Source organism: Chrysemys picta, chromosome 9, assembly GCF_011386835.1.
Source record: "Chrysemys picta bellii isolate R12L10 chromosome 9, ASM1138683v2, whole genome shotgun sequence".
NCBI lineage: Eukaryota > Metazoa > Chordata > Testudines > Emydidae > Chrysemys > Chrysemys picta.
The window spans coordinates 98,753,358-98,776,102 of record NC_088799.1 but is presented as its reverse complement, the minus strand read 5'-3'; the positions used below and the strand labels follow the sequence as shown (position 1 = coordinate 98,776,102).

The 22,745-nt window shown below is 44.4% G+C and overlaps 1 protein-coding gene across 10 annotated transcripts in view; it reads right to left on the bottom strand.

Annotated features, from left to right (window-relative positions):
- Window positions 1–22,745, bottom strand: part of FGF13 (fibroblast growth factor 13) — a 339,123-nt gene that overhangs the window by 83,119 nt on the left and 233,259 nt on the right. The window contains exon 1 of one of the 10 annotated variants that reach the window (XM_024099827.3): window positions 19,619–19,705. The exons of 8 other annotated variants lie outside the window; for them this stretch is intronic. In XM_024099827.3, the coding sequence (XP_023955595.1) occupies window positions 19,619–19,649 (31 nt within the window). In that variant the 5' untranslated portion in view covers window positions 19,650–19,705. Of the gene's footprint in view, window positions 1–1,607; window positions 5,654–19,618; window positions 19,706–22,745 lie in introns of those variants that run through there. One more of the 10 variants, XM_005301033.5, reaches the window with a different exon arrangement.

Sequence of the window (22,745 nt, the reverse complement as noted above, 5' to 3'; positions counted from 1 at the left end):
CCGAATCAAGAGCCTAAATATACAGCAGCTAAGGTTTACCATAAGAACTGCTGCAATTCCAATAAACAATCCACCGTTCTTTGCTGATCCAAAGAACATGCAGAATCAGAAGGGATAAACTAGTTAATGAACAGAGGTAAATAGAGGAAGGAACCCACTTTAAACTCAGCAACATGTTGAATTGTAATAGGAATATTACCATAAAAGATGCTATTTCACAGACTCAGGGGGAAAAAAAGAAAGAAAAAAACAGTTTGGATATAAATCTGCTTCATAATCATCTTCGTGTTCAGTGTTGGAAAATGAAATAGCCAAAACAACATTAGATCATTCTGGACTTTGAAGTAAATAGCAACAGGATTTGCTAGGAAGTCTGTACATTTAAAGAAAATATCTCGGCAATGCATCAGGAGTAATTGCAATAAAATAGGTCTACTTCCACTGAATCCCAATGACATCTGCATTGTAGTAATTGTCACACAGTTATTCTCATCAGACAGTGAAGCCTTTTTAGCAGTCTGCTTCAAAACCTTAGCTGATTCACAGATAAACACAATATGAAAATATGAATTGCCATTTTCAACCCAAAAGTTCCCACATCTGGGCAAGACTTCCTGGTCTTAAAAGGAAAGAAATCAGGGTAGATATGCTGTTACAAATATTTTGGATAGGATTTGAAGCAAACCCTTATAATAGTTTGCATAAGTATATTACTTCCTATTAGCAACCTTTAATAAGTGTACTGAGGGATGCATAATTTATATACACCCTCTCATTTAATATGAAACCGAACCAAAGATCACTCTATTTTCTTGCATTAGCAATGTTCAAAAAGCTCGTAGCAAATTTAGGCTCCCTTTTTCAACTAGCCACCCTATTATTTGGCTACGTGAAAAATGCAGGCAAGTTCAGTGGCTAGAGGCAACTAGATTTTGGAAAGGCAAATTACTAGCAACATTGCTGACGGGCTTCTGCTCCTCCTGTGTACAAAATGCACTGGATCAGAAAATTAATTCTTCATACCTGATCTTTTACACCTCTGTTACATACAGAATTGTGCCTGTGTGATTTATATAAAATATTCCTAGAAAGGCGCAGGGGGATGAAAGGTTATAAAGGTCTAGAAGCTGCTGGCTAACATAAATAGCCTGATCTCATATAATTAACAAATAATAGCACAAGCACAGAAATTCTAGAGCCCTGAAGGAGGGAAAATAGATTATTGAACATGTAGACAGATGAACACATGATTGAAGGAGAGGGGTAGGGTGTGTGTGTGTGTGTGTGTGTGTGTGTGTGTGTGTGTGTGTGTGTGTGTGTGTGTGTGTGAGAGAGAGAGAGAGATACACACACACTAATACATCACTGATCCATGGGTACACATGAGTGTGCATGTGAGAAAGAAGAGAAATCAATGGTGCATGTCAGACAAATTGGTGACGAGAGGGCGTGTGAGTGAGAAACCAGCTCTGCATGTCTGTGCCCCCATGTCTATTGGCAATTGCAATACCTGAGAGTTAATTTCACCAGTCCCCCTCCCCAGGCATGATGCACATTACGGCTTGTGTTAAAAACAGAACAAAACCAAACACATAACCCTTGCCAACCTGGTCGCCTTCTCCGTCTTTTCTTGGAGCTGAAGAGTTTGACCCTGGAGAACACATTCAGCTTGTTCTTCTCGCAACTGCCCTTGCTCTTGCTGGGGCTGTTGACACACTTGCAAGCATTGGATTTCTCCCGCTCCCTGGCTTGTCTCTTCTGGCGGATCAGGGAGCTGGCGATTGCTGCAGCCATGGCCGCCACCGCCCCGACACTGCCTGGGGGTCAGACGCAGGGGCTCTGGGTGCTGGCTGCAGGTGCAGCAGCCAGCATGCTGGTCTTCCAGTCCCCAAAATCTGGGGCACTGGATCCCACCGGTAACACCTTCGGTTGATGCCGCAGCACGAGCGCCCACCGCCACTAGCTTCGGCGCAGAGGAGGCACAGGCGGGATGCTTCCACCAGACCAAACCAGGATGCAACAGTTTAGCTCAAGTGGTTTGGTCAGCAGAGAAGACCCCCCCCTTTGTTCCTGGGCTTTTATCCCTCACAACTTCTGGCAGGGCAAAGTTTGCAGGCAGGGCTCAGCGTTTCCAGGGAGATCAAGCAAGTCACTGGCAAGACATCCCGCGGTGCTTCTCCAGACACACTGTTCTCAGGCAGACCTGGCACGTCCACTTGGCACAAGATCAATGCACCTTTGCCCAGCTTGATTTTTCCAGTTAACTTTTCTCCCACCTTCTCCTCCGCAACCAAACCCCAGCAAACACCTGTTAGCCCCCGGTGGAGTCTGTCTGTGGCAGGGCTTTCTGGATTCTTTTCCCTCCCTTCCTGGAGAAGGAATGGGAAGCGAGCAGCGATGAAGGCTGAGGTGGTGCTGCTGCCTGGAGCCTGGGCTGGCTGGTTCTGAATTCCTCGAGAAGCCCCCTCCCGAAGATTTTACAAGTGGAGCTTCAAATGCAGCCTCTCCTGGAGCGATGCTTTTGTATTTTGCATTGCAACACTTGTAACCATTCAGCAATCAGCAAAAGAGCTCCCCTGATGCCTGGTTGCCAGCAGCACCAGTGCTGATACTGCAGCAGCAGTAGCCTTCAGGCAGCAAACGCACTCCCTTCCTCTCTCTCTCGCGTACACACACACACCCCAGGAGCTGTGCGCTGGATACAGAAATCAGACGATGAAGCCCTCCCCTTATCACCCCCCTGTTCCTCAGTGAAGGCAGCAGCCCGGGAGATCTGCCTCAGCGCCTCTTTGTGTGGAGAGTTTCAGAGAGCAGGAGCAGTTAGGAGGGAGGCTGGATCATCTGAAGCATCTCAGGTCCAGAAGGGCTGCAGAGAGAACACCTGCTCTCAAGACTAGAGCCGCCTCCCGGGGAGAGACAGACACCCAAACAGACGTGACTGGGATGAGTAATTCTCCAGCAGCTCGGCCAGGGTGACCAGACATTCCACATCAATCACCAGGATACCTGGTGTGGGGCACCGGGGCAAGGAAAGGGGGTGGGATTTGTCTCTCAGGGGCATATGGGGCAGGATTTGGGGGAGGGCAGGGAGTCCGGTGAGATAGGTTTTAAAAGCTGGGGGGCGGGAGAGGAGAGGGGCCAACGCTGCTCCAGCCAAACCCTCCTCCTGTCTCAACCTTTCCCAATAGAAATTGGGATCCAGGAAAGCCCCATGTACCCCTGTGACTCCCTTGGTTGTCCCTCCCCCCCCTCCGCCTTTCAGCTCCCTCCTTTTGCATTATTTTCCACCATACCTGCTTCGAGCTCTGCCTTATTCCTGGCCATTCCCGGAGACTGGGAAAACCCTGGAGGAGGAGGAGAGTTTTCCAGGTTTGTTCCTTCTCTCTCGCTCATTTCCCCCCCCTTCACCCCACGCCTAGGCCACCTCTACCCCTGCCCCCCAGCTCTTCCTTGATGGACAGAAAGGTCCCTGGTAGGCATGGGGGAGGCTGGGTTGTTGGTTTGAGGTTTAAGGGGGGTGCTGCTAGATTGGGAGGGCTGGAGGAGGCAAGGGTGGGGTTGCCAGGTTGGAGGAAAGGTGGGGGAAGGAAGAAGCAGGGCCCCATGGAAGTGGGGAGTAAGGAAGGGGTGTCGGGAAAGCAGAAGTTAGGGCAGGTTGTGAGGGCAGGAGAAGGGTTGCTGGTTTGGAGGGGCAGGAACGGTGTGCAGAAAGGAGGAGCTGCTAGTCCAGTGCCAATGAAGGCTGTAGGAGTCTGTCTGTCGCAATCAGGTAGTGGATGAGTAGCAGAGCCTTGTGCCAGGAGCTCTGGTCCTATCGTAGCTAATGCTCTGCATTGTGCCTCCGTTTATATCTGAGTCACAGCAGCAGGAAGGAAGGTCCTGTGGGCCAGTGAATGAGGCAGGTGACCCAGGATCTATGTGCAATTCTGCCAGCGATTTTTGTGCAACCTTGGTCAAGTCACTTCCTTCCGTCGACCAAGATCCGAGAGCTTGGAGCTGAAGTAAGTCAAATTCAAAGCGGAAATAAGGTGCAGTTTGAGACACGGAGGCTGATTAACCACTGGGACAACTTACGTGGGGTCATGGTGGATTCTCCACCACTGGCAGAGTCTCTAAACGGAGATTGGATGTTTGTCTTTCCAAAAGGTTCGCTGCAGCTCAGCCAGAAGTTACAGGCTTGATGCAGGAAATCCTGGACGGGATTCTATGGGCTGTGCTAGGCAGGAGGCCGGACCGGAGGATCCCTTCTGGTCTCAAAATCTATCAATCTGTGGGGAACAGGGGCCAAAGGAGCAGATATTTCTTTTGCGGCTGCATAACTTGGCTTAGGATTTGCAGGGCAGCACCAGCTCTGGCTCTGGTCGGCCCAGCAACAGCCAAGTGTGATGAGGTAGACCTGGCTTCTGTGGCTCCCTACAGGAGCCCCGTGGGCCTACTACCAAGAGGCTGCCAAGTGACAGGAAAGGAGCAGTGAAGGTGGCTCGTCCAGGCCCACCAGAGAGGCCTCACAGAAGCAGCCAGCCAGGGCCCAGCAGGTCAGATAAAAGGAGCTGCAGGGCCTTAGCCTGCCAGTCGCTGGCTGGGACCAGAGGGGCAAGGAAAGGGGCTCCTCTCCGGCCACAGGAGCTCAAGGGGTCATCAGAGTTTGTTTCTGGCTGTGTTTTGCTTCGCTGGGTTTGCAGGGAGAGAGAGGATCTGAGAACCTTAACCCTGAAATAAGGGTGAAGCAAAAAGGGGTCAGGCAGAAAGAGGCCCGGGGAAGAAGCAGCAATAAATTGAAATTAAGCAGTGTGTGGCTGGTGTTTATAGAGTCCTTGGGCTGGAACCTGGAGTAGTGGGAGGCCCCAGCCTCTTCTCCCGGCCACAGGTAAAGGGGCGTGAGCCACAAAAAGACCTTATTTGGGAGCGTGAACAAAGGGCTGAATTGAAAGGGCCCTGACCTGGGCCAGAAGACCCTAGTGAGGGGAAACACTGATTATTTTTTGGACTCTTTACTACCCTGAAAGGGTTCATTTGGACTTTGGGACTAGGTTGGAGGACCAAGCCACTGAAGACCTGCCAAAGTAGGCTGGCAACTTGCAGGGGGTGCCAGGGGTGAGAAAAGGTCTGCAGTACCACACCCAGCCACTAGGAGATGCTCAAGAGGGGAGTGTGCCCCATTACACCAAAAGCCCCAGTGTCTAGGGCTGAACTAAAACCAGGAATTGGCCCAGTTTTAATAAATCCAACTGGAAGCCCAGGACAGGCCTTGGAAAGGCAGAGCCTCCCAGAAAACTTGAACCTCCTAAGTATAGTCCTCCTAAGCCAGAGCATCAAACCAAGAGCTTCCAAAGGCAAAACCGAACACTTCAATGTCAAACTCCTGTGCTTGCTCAGGCCCATAACCCTCGCCCCCTCCTCCATACAGAACACATCCGGAGTCCAAGCAGGAGCTCTGAGCTCGGGGCATCTGTTTCGCTTGGAAGGCCAGGGGCTCTCTCGCGCAATATCTGCCCCTTCCTCCTTTCTCAGTGTGCTTACATGGAAGCTGGATTACCTGCTCTTCATGGCCCGATAGGGGAGCTAGACGGTATTTGCTACAGCACCAACCTGGAATAAAAAGAATAATGCCACACCATTTCTTAAATTCTAACAGCTACAATAAAATACAATTTACAGTAACTTTGCAACTGTCACATTTGTTTCCTTGACCAGAAATAGTTTGTGACACAGCGGAGAACAATTTCTGCCGCAGCAAAACATAGCATTAGCAAGGTCTCGTTAGCAGAAATGCCGATCCCTTTGTAATATTTTCAGATAGTCGGTTTAGTATTAATAATGTCTGAATGGAAGTAAAAGCTATGCCACACAGCCCGAGACCCTGTTTAATTGCAAAAGTGTATCTTATCTATAGCCATGCATTCCCTTCCATCTATCAGTCAGTCCCCATATGTACCCAGCTAGCTAGCTAGATGGCTTTTATCAGACACCTATCCCTGTGGTATTTATATCTTCATACCAAATGAGAACCTCCTGTAGATGCTTAAGCTACAAGTAACTGGAGCCATCTAAAAAAGCATTTAAAACAATGACAAATTCTTAACTGGAGAAATACCAACTTACGAAAATAAACCTGCCATTCACAACTTGCACCTTCAGGCCCATCTCCAGCTAACTCCAGATACTTGAGATCAGATCTAATAAAACCAGCCAATTAGGTATTATTAGTAGGGGGATGTACTTACAACCAAATAATCTATTGTGAATTTTGCTTGGTTTACCCTTTGCAAAATATCCAGGCGTGGAACATGATTTTCTCAAATGCATTCATAATTCTGCAACATTTTTTCATTCAATGTTGTTTACTCTACAGGGTGGTATTCACTACTTGATATTTAGAATGAAAGATGTGCTGCTTACTTGTGATTGGTCATTAAGTCACATGATATTATTTCATGTTCCTGAATGATGGATAAGCAGAACTCTTGTAATCCAACAGAGAGTCCTGTGGCACCTTTAAGACTAACAGATGTATTGGAGCATAAGCTTTCGTGGGTGAATGCCCACTTCGTCGGATGCATGTAATGGAAATTTCCAGGGGCAGGTATAAATATGCTGGCAAGAATCAGTCTGGAGATAATGAGGTTAGTTCAATCAGGGAGGGTGAGGTCCTCTGCTAGCAGTTGAAGTGTGAACACCAAGGGAGGAGAAACTGCTTCTGTAGTTGGCTAGCCATTCACAGTCTTTGTTTAATCCTGATCTGATGGTGTCAAATTTGCAAATGAACTGGAGCTCAGCAGTTTCTCTTTGGAGTCTGGTCCTGAAGTTTTTTTGCTGTAAGATGGCACCTTTACATCTGCTATGGTGTGGCCAGGGAGGTTGAAGTGTTCTCCTACAGGTTTTTGTATATTGCCATTCCTGATATCTGACTTGTGTCCATTTATCCTGTTACGCAGTGACTGTCCAGTTTGGCCAATGTACATAGCAGAGGGGCATTGCTGGCACATGATGGCATATATAACATTGGTGGATGTGCAGGTGAATGAGCCGGTGATGTTGTAGCTGATCTGGTTAGGTCCTGTGATGGTGTTGTTGGTGTAGATATCTGGGCAGAGTTGGCATCGAGGTTTGTTGCATGGATTGGTTCCTGAGTTAGAGCTGTTATGGTGCGGTGTGTGGTTGCTGGTGAGAATATGCTTAAGATTGTCAGGTTGTCTGTGGGTGAGGACTGGCCTGCCTCCCAAGGTCTGTGAAAGCGAGGGATCATTGTCCAGGATGGGTTGTAGATCACTGATGATGCATTGGAGAGGTTTAAGCTGAGGACTGTAGGTGATGGCCAGTGGAGTTCTGTTGGTTTCTTTCTTGGAATTGTCTTGTAGCAGGAGGCTTCTGGGTACACGTCTGGCTCTGTTGCTTTGTTTCCTTATTTTCTTGTGCGGGTAACGTAGTTTTGAGAATGCTTGATGAAGATCTTGTAGGTGTTGGTCTCTGTCTGAGGGGTTGGAGCAGATGCGGTTGTACCTCAGTGCTTGACTGTAGACGATGGATCGTGTGGTGTGTCCGGGGTGGAAGCTGGAGGCATGAAGGTAGGCATAGCGGTCGGTGGGTTTTCGGTATAGGGTGGTGTTAACGTGGCCATCACTTATTTGTACTGTGGTGTCTAGGAAGTGGACCTCCCGTGTAGACTGGTCCAGGCTGAGGTTGATGGTGTGGTGGAAGCTGTTGAAATCATGGTGGAATTCTTCCAGAATCTCCTTCCCATGGGTCCAGATGATGAAGATGATGTCAATGTAGCTTAGGTAGAGAAGGGGCATGAGTGGATGAGAGCTGAGGAAGCGTTGTTCCAGGTCAGCCATAAAAATGTTGGCATATTGTGGGGCCATGCGGGTGCCCATGGCGATGCCACTGGTCTGGAGATATATATTGTCACCAAATTTGAAATAGTTGTGCATGAGGATAAAGTCACAGAGCTCAGCAACAAGTTGTGCTGTGTCATCATCAGGGATACTGTTCCTGACAGCTTGTATTCCATCTGTGTGTGGGATGTTTGTGTAGAGAGCCTCCACATCCATGTGGCTAGGATGGTGTTTTCTGGGAGGTCACCAATGCATTGTAGTTTTCTCAGGAAATCAATGGTGTCACGGAGATAGCTGGGAGTGCTGATGGCATAGGGTCTGAGCAGAGAGTCTACATATCTGGATAGTCCTTCAGTGAGAGTGCCAATTCCAGAGATGATGGGGCATCCAGGATTTCCAGGTTTGTGGATCTTGGGTAGTAGATAGAATAACCCCAGTCAGGGCTGTAAGGGTATGTTAAATTGTTCCTGTGTTAGTGTAGGGGGTGTCCTGAGTAGATGGTGCAGTTTCTTAGTATATTCCTCAGTGGGATCTGAGGAAAATGGCCTGTAGAATTTGTTATTGGAGAGTTGTCTGGCAGCCTCCGTCTGGTAGTCAGACTTGTTCATAAAAAGAAGAACAGGAGTACTTGTGGCACCTTAGAGACTAACAAATTTGTTAGACTTGTTCATGATGACGACAGCACCTCCTTTATCAGCCTCTTATAATCCAGTTACTATTGAAAATCCTTGTGCAAAGCAAATTTTACTCTTGCTTTCTGTGAGCATTCTAGCATACAAGTTTAAAATCTGCATTCGTGCTAAAAAAACTCAGTTGCACAAACGTTCCAGGATTGATATCATAAATGAGGAGCAAAACCAGAATACGTCAACTCAGATTTAAATTTCAACAGTCATCAACCATTTTTGCATGATCAGTCTCTGTCATTGAAGCCTTCTCCAACCATGCCTTCTTCGTTCCCAGAAAGGACACATCACAATGAGGCCCTGAATTGGGATGAATTTCTCTGCCACTAGGCCACATCTTTTTTGAGCAGATTGCTTCAAGTTTTTACTGACTATGATAAATGTATATCACCTTTGCTTTACTTGTTCAGCCAGAATGATGAATACATTCTTTCCCTTTCCCGACAAAAAGCACGCTAAAAAATGTAATAAAATACGCTAGTTCTTTTTATTACCTGGAGCTGTTTTCCTGATATATTCCAAGTAACTTCTAAATGGAGAAGACAGCTAGAACCTCTCGAGCAGATGTCCCGTTTATACTTACAAGACTAAGGCAACTACTCATCCTTAAAAATCAAAGGGCGAAACGCTGGCCCCACTGAAGTCAATGCCTAAGCCAATCATTGAGTACTAGAGATCAGAATGAGAGCTATGTGAGGCACAGATTATTCCATGTCTTACACCTTCCTCTGGAGCATCTGGGGCTGGCCACTGTGAGAGAAGTTACTGGGCTAGATGGACCTTGGGTCTGATCCAACATGGCAATTTCCATGTAATGGCAAAAAATCCCATTGATTTCAATAGGCCAAAGATGTCACCCAAGTTTTTTTCTTCTCCCTGCAAGTACCTATTAGGTTTCTGCTAATGAGCATTTCCAGCCTTTGGATTCAGATAATCAAAACATGCTCAGTCCAGGTTTAGAGATTCAAAGGCATTGGTCAAGAGCAAGGCTGGTGCATATGGTGCCCAACTACCCTCCAAACCATTGTTGGCTGCCTAGAGGAGAAGCAAAGGCTCTTGCTCTGAACCAATATGCGCAAGCTGGCTTGCCCCTACGTGAAAAGGCCTCAACTGTCATGGCCCCAAACCAGCGGCATCCGCGGGAGCTCTGTTCCCAATTCTAGAGGAAAGTGCAAAACTTACATTTGATGCTCCATCTCCTTGAAGCATTTGTGCTGCAGCGGGTCCCGCAGTGCCACGGTTTTTCCTGACTTTGAATTTATACCGAGTGCCTCTGGGCAGTGCTGTCACGAAACATACTGGAAATTCTGACAATCTACACAGTCTTTGAGGCTTACCGGGTTGCCAGCTGTAGTCCTTGGGGTGCTAGTGAATAAAGTGACTTCCTTTTTTCCCCTACTGATCACGTATTCTGTTCTGGCACATGAATGTCTACAGATGTGATCTAGTGTAAAACGGCGTATCAGTGAAATCCTGCTGTCAGAGGAAGGAGTACTGGTTGGAGAGATGGCACTTCCCGGCTGCCTATTAAAGTGAATTTTTGATTGGTACATGTGCCTAACATGCTACTTCCAGAGAGAGCAGAAGTTCTCTGCGTTCTGTGTGGACGTTAAAGATTCTACTGGCATTTATTGCCAACAGCAGGAGCTTTCCCGATGCCCCAAATTCCCCAACCTTGTAGGGCTGTAGCATGCAGCCACATTTGCGCACAAAGCTATTTTCTTTTGCCCCGCAGACGTGCATTTTAGTGTTGCTTTACGGTCAAGCACTTGGGAGGATACACTGGACCTGTCTTTCAGAGTACAAGTTCTTTGGGACAGGGCTTTTTCCATTACCGAGCACATTCGATGCTCAGCAAAGGGTAATGAAAGGTGCTCCACTGATTTACAGCGCATATTAGCTGAGCAGGCAGATGCGGTGCTAACACATGCTGGGAATGTGAACAGGTAAACGACCACAAGCTAAATTCTGATTCAGATGCAGCGTTAGCAGGGGTTCCTGGGTTCAGCTGCACCCTCAGAAATCATGAAACCAAGGGTGCAAAAACTCCCTTTGGGGCAGAGGGGAGGGGAGCAGCATTTACTCCTTTGCTCAAGAAACCACACACAGCTTCATAGCCTGGACCCTGCGTCATGGCAGCCCCCATCCCAGCCACATTGCTGTGCAATGATAGAGTCATGCACCGTTACGGAGGCCCAAAGGACAGAATCTGACAGAAGAGGTGCCAGGGCCACCCGCGTGGGATGTGGGCCCGGGACATTGGGCTCCCTGGCTTGAGCATCAGAGTCTGGATGCTGAGTGGAGCTGCCTCCCCCACAACCATGAGTCTCATCACCCCCATGAATAACAAGGACCAGCCCTGAGGCGGCCGCACAGAGCAGAGTGGGCCCTGCCTCGTCACCTATGCCCCTACAGAACACAGCTCTGGGTGTGCAGGCCCAGCAAAGCACTTAAGCACATGCTTAACGTCAACTGAACTATTCACATGCTTAAAGTTAAGCCCATACTTCAGTGCATTGCTGGTTCGGGGCCTAGGTATTCAGATTCCCTCTGCCATGTTTCCAGAGCCTCACTCTGCTTTCCCCAGAATTACCTGCCATATAAGATGCCAAGTCGATCCAAAAATGGATGTCAACTGGCTGCACATTGTGAGAGAACTGACATTTATGGAAGAGGAAGGCATTTTAGGGGGCCCAAAGAAAATATTTTGCCTTTGTTAAGCACCCATGGTCAATCATGCCATCTTCCAAAAATATCAGCCATTCAACAACTGTATGTGTAGCCACTCATCCAATGCATCTGCTAAAGGAAAGGTCAAAAGACAGATACTAACGATCAAGTGAATACTCCAAGAACTCCATCCATAAACCCTCCAGACTCCATCGGTCTCCACACACCTAATTTGGGTTGGCAACTTGTGACTGGTACTTCTGTAAAGGGGTCGCTCAGTGCATAAGAAACACACTGTACTTACACTACTGCTGGCTGGGAACACGCTGCTTTACTAAACTACACAGCAAACAGAATGGAGGGAAAACTCCCACTAACTAAGCAGGAAGTAACGGAGCGGTGGAGCATGGTTCCAACCCATAATACTTTGAGTAACCCAGTTAAACTTTTGATGACTGCTTTACTACAGTTACAAAGCCTGGCACAAGGTAGCCATTCTCCTCCCACACAGGAATGAATGAAAGTCTACGGGGTCACCTCTCAGCAGGATGACACTCAGACACAAGGATGCAAATGACGGAGTATTATCAATGAAACATTTACATCTCTGCATGGAGCCAAACTAGAAGAACAGTCTATGAACCACTGTCAATTTTTCCACGTGAGGAAACCTTATTCTATGACAAAACCCCCTACCCAATTCCTCCCAGGCCCCAGGCAAGAGGCCTGGATAGCATCACATTGGCTGCTTGAACGCTTTGCTCCTTTTTGGCACTTGACATCGCTGCAGATAAACTCACCAGGCCGGCTCTGAGAAGGGGTCTCTCTTCTATAGTCATTCTTCTCCCACTTATGCCCCTGGAACTCCTGTGACTTCCCACAAGCACACTCCCCACTTTGTTCAGAAGATGCTTGCTCGTTTGGCCCTGTTGCTGTGATTCCTGGTTCCTGTGCTACTGAAGTAAGATCTGGTACATTGGTGTCGAATGTACCATTTTTCTACTGTTGGACCTAAAAGTGTTCGTGCCAAGTATTCAGACTTAATGGATAGCTTCGCACTTTGGTTCTGAGACTTTTTGCCTACTCAGAGAGAGGCACAGTCATGGCATCGTAGACCAGACTACCTTTTCTGAACCAAAGTGGATACAGACTAACACGGCTGCTACTCTGGAACTTTTCTGAACCAGTTGTTTAACTTCACACATAACTGTGGTACAAAATCTGTTTACGTTAGGCAGGCTGGTAATCCAGGTATACTAAGGAGAAGGAGGAACTAAAGAAACTAACCAGAATTAGCCAACCAATGGAAGGGACTTGGATTCCAGAATATCAGGAGACTCCCTGTCCTGTTGGTATGCAATGCCTGCCGGAAATCTAGAGGCCTTGCCAACAGATTGCACCATGGGACAGATTACACCCAAAGGACCAGATTCTTAACTGGTGTAGATCAGTTTAGCTCCGTGACCTCCATGGAACTACACCAATTAATACCAGCTGAGCATCTGGCCTGAGCATTTGATAAGATAAGGGAGGCAGTGTTCATGTGGGTTTAGACCCAGGGCTGTGCGAGAGAATGCCTGGAATTGACTGTATAACATTAGGGCAAGTCACTTAGGTCCAGATTATGCCCGTTGCTCACGTGGGAGCATAAGGGAAGGAGAGAGCACTTAGAGCACCGTCTCCACTTGAGCCACCATGCAGGGGTAGCTGGCTGTGTTAGCTCTGCAAAGGGGAGACGTGGGGTCTTTGCTACCTAGCTCTGCTAGAGCCAACCAGCTGGAGAGGGAAGTGAATGCTCACCGTTGCCAAGTGGTTGCATTCCCCCATGTCTTCTGGAGCACTAGGAAATATGATGCCCACTTCAGGTACAATGCGCCGTGTAGTGCCCCACAGGGAGCTCTGGTTATGTGCCTCAATCCAGCTCTTAGCTGGTCTGGGCCTCTTTTACTCATCTTATTTAATCTTATGAATTATTATAAACATATTATAATGAATATACTAATACTCACTTACCAGTTAGGGGTGTTGTGAAGCATCCTTAATTAATAATTAAGAACAGTGAATCACTTGGTGAGCCTTAAGTGAAAAGTAGGATATAAGTATATAAAGGGAAAGATTGTTAATCAACCTAGCTACATTCTTTCTCCTGGACGGTTCACAAGAATTAACCAGAATAGAAGCAAAATAACATTAGGGGTTAGAACTAAACCTCTACTTGCAGCAAGTTGAAACATGTTCTGAGCATAAAGGCAAGAACAATTTCATGCACATGTTCTTCTGCACCAGCAAGTAAGGAGAAATATATCTGTTACCGTTCCTATTGAAATTTTCATTAGCATGCTGGATGCATTTCCAGAGAAGCAGACCCCATCAGGAAGCCTAGGAACAGGTTGTTTCTACATAAAGACACAGAGATTTAGATCACTTTGGTAACACTTCACCAACCAAGCACCATTTTTCACACAATGAACATCACTTGAACTGGAATTGAGGTATACGATACCATAAGGTGACTCAATAACTCTATGGCCAAACTAGGTAACTCTATGGTCCCTAACACCTAGGTCTAAAAGATCATAGATCCACTAAATTAAGTCAAAATATTATATAAACATGATATTAAGATGTTAATTAAATACACAGCACACATGTATGGCCCAGACCCCTCCTCACAATTTACCCATAATATCACCTACAAGCACTGATCTAAAACACTCACTAACATGGAGTCATCAGCACGTGTACATGACTTAACTGACAAACCTTGTGATCTTATCACCGCAATTCTCATCTGACTCCCTCTCTCCTTTCTGTCGGTTACTCTCACTTGTCATCCTTTCTGGGCAAGAACCTTGTTTTACTGGCCCCGTAAAGTACTTCGCATACTTCTGTGTAATGAGAAAATTTAGAATCATCATCATGTCGATTTCCTTATCTAGGTTGGATTCCAGCTGAAGCCAATTCTATTTATTTTTTGTTTTTATAAAATCTTAGCCGATCATTCTAAAGTCATTTGGAGTTTTGCCGGAGGAAGGAAGGAAGGCAGCAGGATTAGATCCAGAGACTGGGGGCCGAATCCTACTTGTTTTATTCTTGCAAGCAAAGTCACCACCATCATGGTTCAGCAAGGATTGAACGTAGGACCTCCAGTGCTAAAAGCATGAACCTCTATTACAAGAGCTAAAGGAGCAACTCTGCCTACCCGTAGTAGACTCGTAGTCTCTGTGGCCCAGCTACCAGAGGGGGATACGCTACACAGACCAAACAGGGGGTTACACAAGTAGCCCAGATGTATGGCTTGTGTAACTCCACTGAAGCCAAGCTGAGTCCATGTCCCTGCACATGATGTAGAATGCTGAGAAGCCTGATTTTGACATCACTTATTCATGTTAAACTTATATCGCCACCTTTGTTTAGTCAACACAAGTTTAGTTTGTCTAGTTTGGCTAAACTTGACTCAAAAAGCCAATTATGAAGTTAAAGTGAGTCAACAATGGCAAAGAGGTTACTGGGGAAATATTCATCAAATCACGATGAGGCTGGTGGCTCGAAAGGGCCCATCGAATGCAGAAAATGCTGAGATGACCCACAGAGACAAGAGCCTGTTATGCGAAACACTCTCTAATTAATGACAAAATTCAACTGAAAAATCTGGTTGCTTTAGTTACATCTGTGTTGCATGTACAGCTTGCAAATTTTCACTTGCAGTTGTCTTTAGGCTGAAACGTAGTTTCATGGAAAATGCTCTCTGATCAGAATAGCGTTGGGGTGTTGTGAAAAACCTGAAAACTTTTGGGTTTGGGGTTTTCACTTTTTTGATGAAAAACTGAAAAGTTCTGAAGAAAATTTTCATCGAATGGGTTTTTTTTTTTGGGGGGGGAGAACCATTTCCAGACCAGCTTTAGTTACACACTCTGAATGGGAACGTCTGTCAATCTTCCTAAGAGCTGAACTCTCAAGGCCACGAATGAGACACATTGGTGAAGCACCGGTCTCTTTCCTCTGTTTTGTTCCCCTCTGTTCTGTGGGTTCAGGTCTTAAGCTGTATCAATCCAACACCTTTCAGGAACATTCAGTTCTCTCTCTCGCCATGATGCAGAGATATCTGTGCAGTAAAGTGAATAACTGCATGATCAGTGTCTTTGACTGCTTCACCCGCACTCTGCCCTCAAATTCATCTCCACTAGGGCTATTTCTAACAATCCAAACCTCGGAGCAGCTTCAAACAGCTAGCATTTATAAAAAAGCAAACCACAACAAAAAAACCTGTTCCAAATGTAGGAAATTATCCTTCTTTTTCCCCACAATTACAATGGATTGAGGGTGAGGAGGGCCAATACTGAATCCCGGACTAGTAACAGGTTGAAAGTTCAATACCTCATGGATAAGCTGGACTAGAAATGACATCTTTCACCATTGGAGAAAATTTGGAAATGCTTCCTTTCAAATGGATAAATAGATTTCTTTCTAGACCCCCATAGATTGTCAGACACAATCACAACATTAGGATGGACAAAAAAGCTATTTTTGAGGATTCTAAACTTTATTAGCTATATTTTCTCTATATATAAAGTCTATACCAATTGACCCAGGGTGATATGGCTCCTGGCTTTTTCAGGTTGAAGGACACAAAAAATAATATCAATACAATTAAATAAAACCCTCTTCAAAAAGCTTTGTAAAATAATTCTTGCTGTAAAATAAGTGGCATAAGCAAAATAATGGGAATGAGTGACAGGGAATGGATCACTTGATGATTACCTGCCAGGGGCACCTGGCATTGGTCACTGTTAGAAGACAGGATACTGGGCTAGATGGACCTTTGGTCTGACCCAGTATGGCCGTTCTTATGTTCTAAAATACATGATTACATGGTGTGGTATAAAATTCTTTACAGCACTCATTTGGTATGACCTGAATAACTCACTGATGTGATGACTTTACATTTGACAGCCATCCCAGCTGATAAAAACTTCCTAACCACCACATACATTTAATATATTTGCTCTCTTTAGGGATATATAGGTGTACATGTGTGAATATGCAATCATGCACAGTATAAACTTTAAAAGTTACGGATAGAAGTATCTTCCCATCTTCAATAGAATTTTTATTGACATGAATCATTGACAGTTCACTCTACTATTTGCAAAAAAAGGAGGATGAGCAAATTAAGTTGAAATGTTCTATCGCTGTTTACAGCAAAACTGTCCTGTTTCTGAAAGATCTAGACACTGATCCAAAATAGATTCATAGGCTTGTTTAATTTGAAATCAAATGCACAATTGTGTTAGTGTCACTTGTTGCGGTTATTCATATGCACATTTAGCTTGGATTAAAAGCTGCAATTAAAAGAAGCTCTTTTCCATGAATGGAAACAGCTTAACTGACCATGTGAGTTCCCGCAAAGAAATAGCAAAGAAACTGAGTGCACTCACGTTCTCAATTATTTAAAAGTACTTCTGCTTGACTATATTTTATAAACTAGGAATATGAAGAAGGACCTAACCCCAGCCAAGATGGAGTCACATAGCTTATGAATACAAATGGCAAGATCCCAGGAAACAGTGCACCCACGGGTCCATGCAGATGGTGATGTCCCAACTCCAATATTCACAAGTTGCCAAAAGATCAGGATGAGAATCTAAGTGCTAATCCAATCACAAGTTCTATAGACTAAGGCCCTGATCCTGCAATTGATTCTGCCCTGGTCATATAGTGCATTCACACGGAGTTCTGCTGAAGTCAAAGGGTCTAAGGGTCTGCACACGCAGTTCACCTTGCAGGATCAAGGCCTAAACTATTATTTATTATTTGTATTATCGTACTGTATATCATATTATTAGCACAGTCCTGGAGCAGGAACCCACGGTACAAACGCAGAACAAAGAGACAGTCTCGGCCCCAAACAACTTACAATCTAAGTAGAAAATAACAGATAACAAATGGATATAGACAGATGAGGGAGCCCAAGGAAACAATGAGATAATATTGGTCAGCACATCAGCAGCCTTACTGTTGTCAATCTGACTAAAACAGAGGATTTGCAGAGGTGCTTAGCACCAGCAGCTCCCATTGGCTGTAACTGAAACTGCCCAATACCTCTGAAAAATAATTCGAACTTGATAATTATGGAACATTTTAAACATAAGCTAGAGCTATTTTTCTTTCTCTCTCTCCATTTAGACTTGCAAATACAATCCAAACATACCATCAGCCACACCGAGACTGTGACCGAGGAATACAAATGGAATGAAATCCAGAGCTGAAGCTGTAATTCCATGGAAAACTTTCAGTCGCATTCAGTCCTCTCTTTTTTCTCTCCCTCTTCCACAGCTGTGTCATATGTAACATGTCTTGCTCAGGTTTTCAACCTTAATTCTGAATTTCTTGACTATTACTGGTTTAAATCTGAATCTTAATAAAGGGTTCTGATCCAAAAATCTTTCCACTGACTTCAGGGGGCTTTGAATGAAACCCACAGGTTCTTATCACTGAACCATCCCACACAACAGTAAGATGTAAACAGTTCTGAAATAAACAAAGAAGAAAAATGTCCATCATGTTCAGTAAAAGGCCAGATGCATCAAGTTACTGACAAAACCAGAAACAACAGGGACACCTAGAGTTAGTTCTTGTCACTACCACAACAAGGTCATTGCAATTTCCTATTCCATTTTAACTTCTGTTACTGGTGATATTTAATTACAAAATATGTATATAGTACCGAAAGCTGTAATCAACAGCAAAGGTGTGTGATACTGAAAGCACAGAGTTCAAATAGGAAGGAAGAGTTGTTGGGTTTTTATATTTAACCCAAATCCATGTTAGATTTTATTAATCTAGACACTATCCCTGTTAAAGTCTTAACTTCAAATCAGCAGATCTATACAATACTTCCACCAAGGAGATAATACATACCTGATCTGAATTAAAATTGCTACATGTAGGTAGAAATACTTATCGACTCCAGTTAAAATCATTTTGTTATCTAATGAAACTAATCGTCAGCATCATATCTACTGGAGGATTTAGTAGGGCTTTATCCTCTGTCCATGGTGCTGACTAGTTTATCTACAGATTCAGGCATGAGATTATATGGTATCTAAGGTCCAGCTCCAAAGCCTGTTGAAATCAACAGCCTTTACATGGACTTCAGTGGGCTTTGAATCAGGCCCTATGGGCCAAATCCTGCTAACCTTAATCAAACATAAGGCTTAGTGGGACTGCTGTGAGAGTAACAAAAGAAGGATTTGGTTTGTAGCTTTGAACTGGCATTAATTTAAAATTTTCTGGCTTTATAACTACCCACTGACATTTATTTCATGCCTAATATGGCCAGACAACTTCGTAAAGAAAAACAGAGATTTGGAAATCACTTATTTGTTTAGAAAGCATTATATTTTAATAACTATTTATTAAAAAATGGAGGAAATGTATCCATTAATAGTTTAATACTTGAATTAGAAGGGTGAGAGATAATATTTGATAATACTTAAAAAAAATATGCTCAGTCATTTCAGATTGGTTGGTTTTCTCTCCATATTTATATTTACCGTGTCAATTTCATTGAGCAATAACATGGATGTCACATACCATTTACAAATAGGCATTCTATTTCAAATAAAGAGTTATACACACCCAAGAAAACAGTGCAGTTCAAAAATATATCTATTGCTTGAGGTTCTAGTTATTGCTTGATTCTAGAGGTTTTTTTCAGGACTTCTTGGGTTTGTTTTTCTCTGGCAGCTGTAGGGCGCTGGTTCAATCAATAATTTGATCATTTCACATAGCGAAGAGGGAGAAACATGTTCAATATTAAGGAAATATTAGTTATATCATCGTGAATTAGCCGTTAGTTAAGCCATTGCAACAGAATAACTGTGTTAAAATGCATTGTTGCCTACATTTTGATATTTAATTTCCAAAAAATGCTTTAAAGATAGCAACACAGTTGCAATGTTTCCCTTGGCGGACATTAGGTGCAGTATTCCCATGTAACAGCAATTAAAATAGACTGGGAACCAGTGCCCATATTTTACTTACTTTAAAGAAAAAATTAGCCTTAGACATCACAAGAATTTCACATGCAATGTTTAAAGGCCAGTAAATCAGCTCGTGCCACATTTATTTAAATATTGCTGTTGAAACAGGGACAACTTGCCGCTTTAGCAATATGCAGTGATACTATCTACCATTCCAATCAATATGGATTAACTATCACGGTTGCTTTCTTCATTTTACAAAAGTGCGTTTACATAGTAACCAAACAAAACTGATGGAAAAGAAGAGGGATTGAAAGATTTGGATATAAATTATGCCTTAAAACCTCCATCCACTTCCTTATCATTATTACGGAAGGATTACTTGCCAGGAAAAAGCCTTCCAGTTTATTCCTCTAAAAAATATTGCTTAAATACATCTTACCTGAATAAGACTTTCTTAATCCCAAAGCCATGATTCCTTACAAGCTGATCCTACCCAAACAGTTGCTGTCTACATTTGGAGCAGACACAGAGAGAGTAGACCAGAGAAAGTTTAAGGCATATTTAAAGTATTCTCTAAGGTACCGGCCAGAAACATCAAGCCCAGACTCGTGGTATAGAGAGATCATTAATGGGCATTAATGACAGACCATTATGACTTTCAGAGCTCATGAAAGATTCATAATGTAGCAGTATTGTTCTGGCAACGTCTAACCATTTCTTGGACAAACATATGGCTCTTCTATACTATTTACTTAAACGTATTATTTTCAAGTGTAAAATTTTATTTTCTGTCTTCTAGAATTACAAAAAACGATTGTAACAGGATGCTGCAGTGCATTAAGCCAGCCTTCAGAGCCTGCTCCTTGCTTTGGTTGATGGCTTTCATTGTCAGGCAGTTTGCAATATGAATAGCTCCACAGTAGCTTTTGTGAAGTCGAAAATCTATTATTCTTTTTTTAAAGCTGAATTATTGATGAACAGTAAATGCTACAAGTGTAGAAAGCATTTACAAGAATAACGTTTGCTAACTATCCTGTGATAATTACTGACATTTCTAGCCTCAGCTTTAAAAATCCACAATCATTTTTTATTTACATTTAAAACTGAGTGAAAAACATAGTGACAAATTCTAATTGGGTCCACAAATGGGATCTTCAGAATGTAGTGGTGAAAAGTGGAACACAAATGTCGGCGTTGGTTCGGAAGAGATGGTACCATAAATACTATGAGCCAACTTCTGACCACAGTTACGATGCAACCCCATGAACTGGGGTTTGAATTTGAATACTCATTAAAGCCCTCAAGTATCAGAGGGGTAGCCGTGTTAGTCTGAATCTGTAAAAAGCAACAGAGGGTCCTGTGGCACCTTTAAGACTAACAGAAGTATTGGGAGCATAAGCTTTCGTGGGTAAGAACCTCACTTCTTCAGATGCAAGTAATGGAAATCTCCAGAGGCAGGTATAAATCAGTATGGCGATAACGAGGTTAGTTCAATCAGGGAGGGTGAGGTGCTCTGCTAGCAGTTGAGGTGCGAACACCAAGGGAGGAGAAACTGCTTCTGTAGTTGGATAGCCATTCACAGTCTTTGTTTAATCCTGATCTGTTGGTGTCAAATTTGCAAATGAACTGGAGCTCAGCAGTTTCTCTTTGGAGTCTGGTCCTGAAGTTTTTTTGCTGTAAGATGGCTACCTTAACATCTGCTATTGTGTGGCCAGGGAGGTTGAAGTGTTCTCCTACAGGTTTTTGTATATTGCCATTCCTGATATCTGACTTGTGTCCATTTATCCTCTTGCGTAGTGACGGTCCAGTTTGGCCAATGTACATAGCAGAGGGGCATTGCTGGCATATGATAGTATATATAACATTGGTGGACGTGCAGGTGAATACAGACAGATATCATCTTCCTTTCCAAATGCAAACGGATGGACGTCATACCAAATGGACTGAAGGTGAAAAATCCATTGCTATCTACATACTGCACAGACCACAGTGAGAGATTATGCCATACACTATCAAAGAAACTGAGGAACCACCTGATCAGCATCCTATACAGCAGACAGAAAAACATCAAGAAAGAGCTCTCCAACCTGGAGACTTTCATAAATAACCAACCCTCCACACAAATGGACTTTACTAAAATAAGACAGGAGATCTACATTACACAATTCACCTCTCTACAAAGGAAAAAGGACCGTAAGCTGTCTAAAATCCTACCTGCCACATGGGGCCACAACAGGGGTACCCCTAACTCACCCAGCAATATCGTCAATTTATCCACACTCAACCCAGCAGAAGAGTCTGTCCTATCTCGGGGACTCTCTTTTTGCCCCAGCACCCCCACGAACATGATACAGTTCTGTGGTGATCTGGAATCCTACTTTCGCCGCCTCCTACTCAAAGAATACTTTCAAGATAACACTGAACAGCGCACTGATATACAGATACCCTCCCACCAACAACACAGGAAGAAGAACTCCACATGGACTCCTCCTGAGGGTCGAAATGACAGTCTGGACCTATACGTAGAATGCTTCCGCCGATGTGCACAGGCAGAAATTGTGGAAAAACAACATCGCTTGCCTCATAACCTAAGTCATGCAGAACGCAATGCCATCCACAGCCTCAGAAACCACCCTGACATTATCATCAAAGAGGCTCATAAACGAGGTGCTGTTGTCATCATGAACAGGTCTGACTACCAGAAGGAGGCCGCCAGACAACTCTCCAATACCAAATTCTACAGGCCACTTTCCTCAGATCCCACTGAGGAATACACTAAGAAACTACACCATCTACTCAGGACACTCCCTACACTAACACGGGAACAAATCAACATACCCTCAGAGCCCCGATCGGGGTTATTCTATCTACTACCTAAGATCCACAAACCTGGAAATCCTGGACGCCCCATCATCTCGGACATTGGCACGCTCACTGAAGGACTGTCTGGATATGTGGACTCCCTACTCAGACCCTGCGCCACCAGCACTCCCAGCTATCTCCGTGACACCACAGATTTCCTGAGAAAACTACAATGCATTGGTGACCTCCCAGAAAACACCATCCTAGCCACCATGGATGTGGAGGCTCTCTACACAAACATCGCACACACAGATGGAATACAAGCTGTCAGGAACAGTATCCCTGATGATGACACAGCACAACTTATTGCTGAGCTCTGTGACTTTATCCTCACGCACAATTATTTCAAATTTGGTGACAATATATATCTCCAGACCAGTGGCACCGCTATGGGAACCCGCATGGCCCCACAATATGCCAACATTTTTATGGCTGACCTGGAACAACGCTTCCTCAGCTCTCGTCCACTCATGCCCCTTCTCTACCTACGCTATATTGATGACATCTTCATCATCTGGACCCATGGGAAGGAGATCCTGGAAGAATTCCACCACGATTTCAACAGCTTCCACCCCACCATCAACCTCAGCCTGGACCAATCTACACGGGAGGTCCACTTCCTAGACACCACCGTACAAATAAGCAATGGCCACATTAACACCACCCTATACCGAAAACCCACCGACCACTACACCTACCTTCAT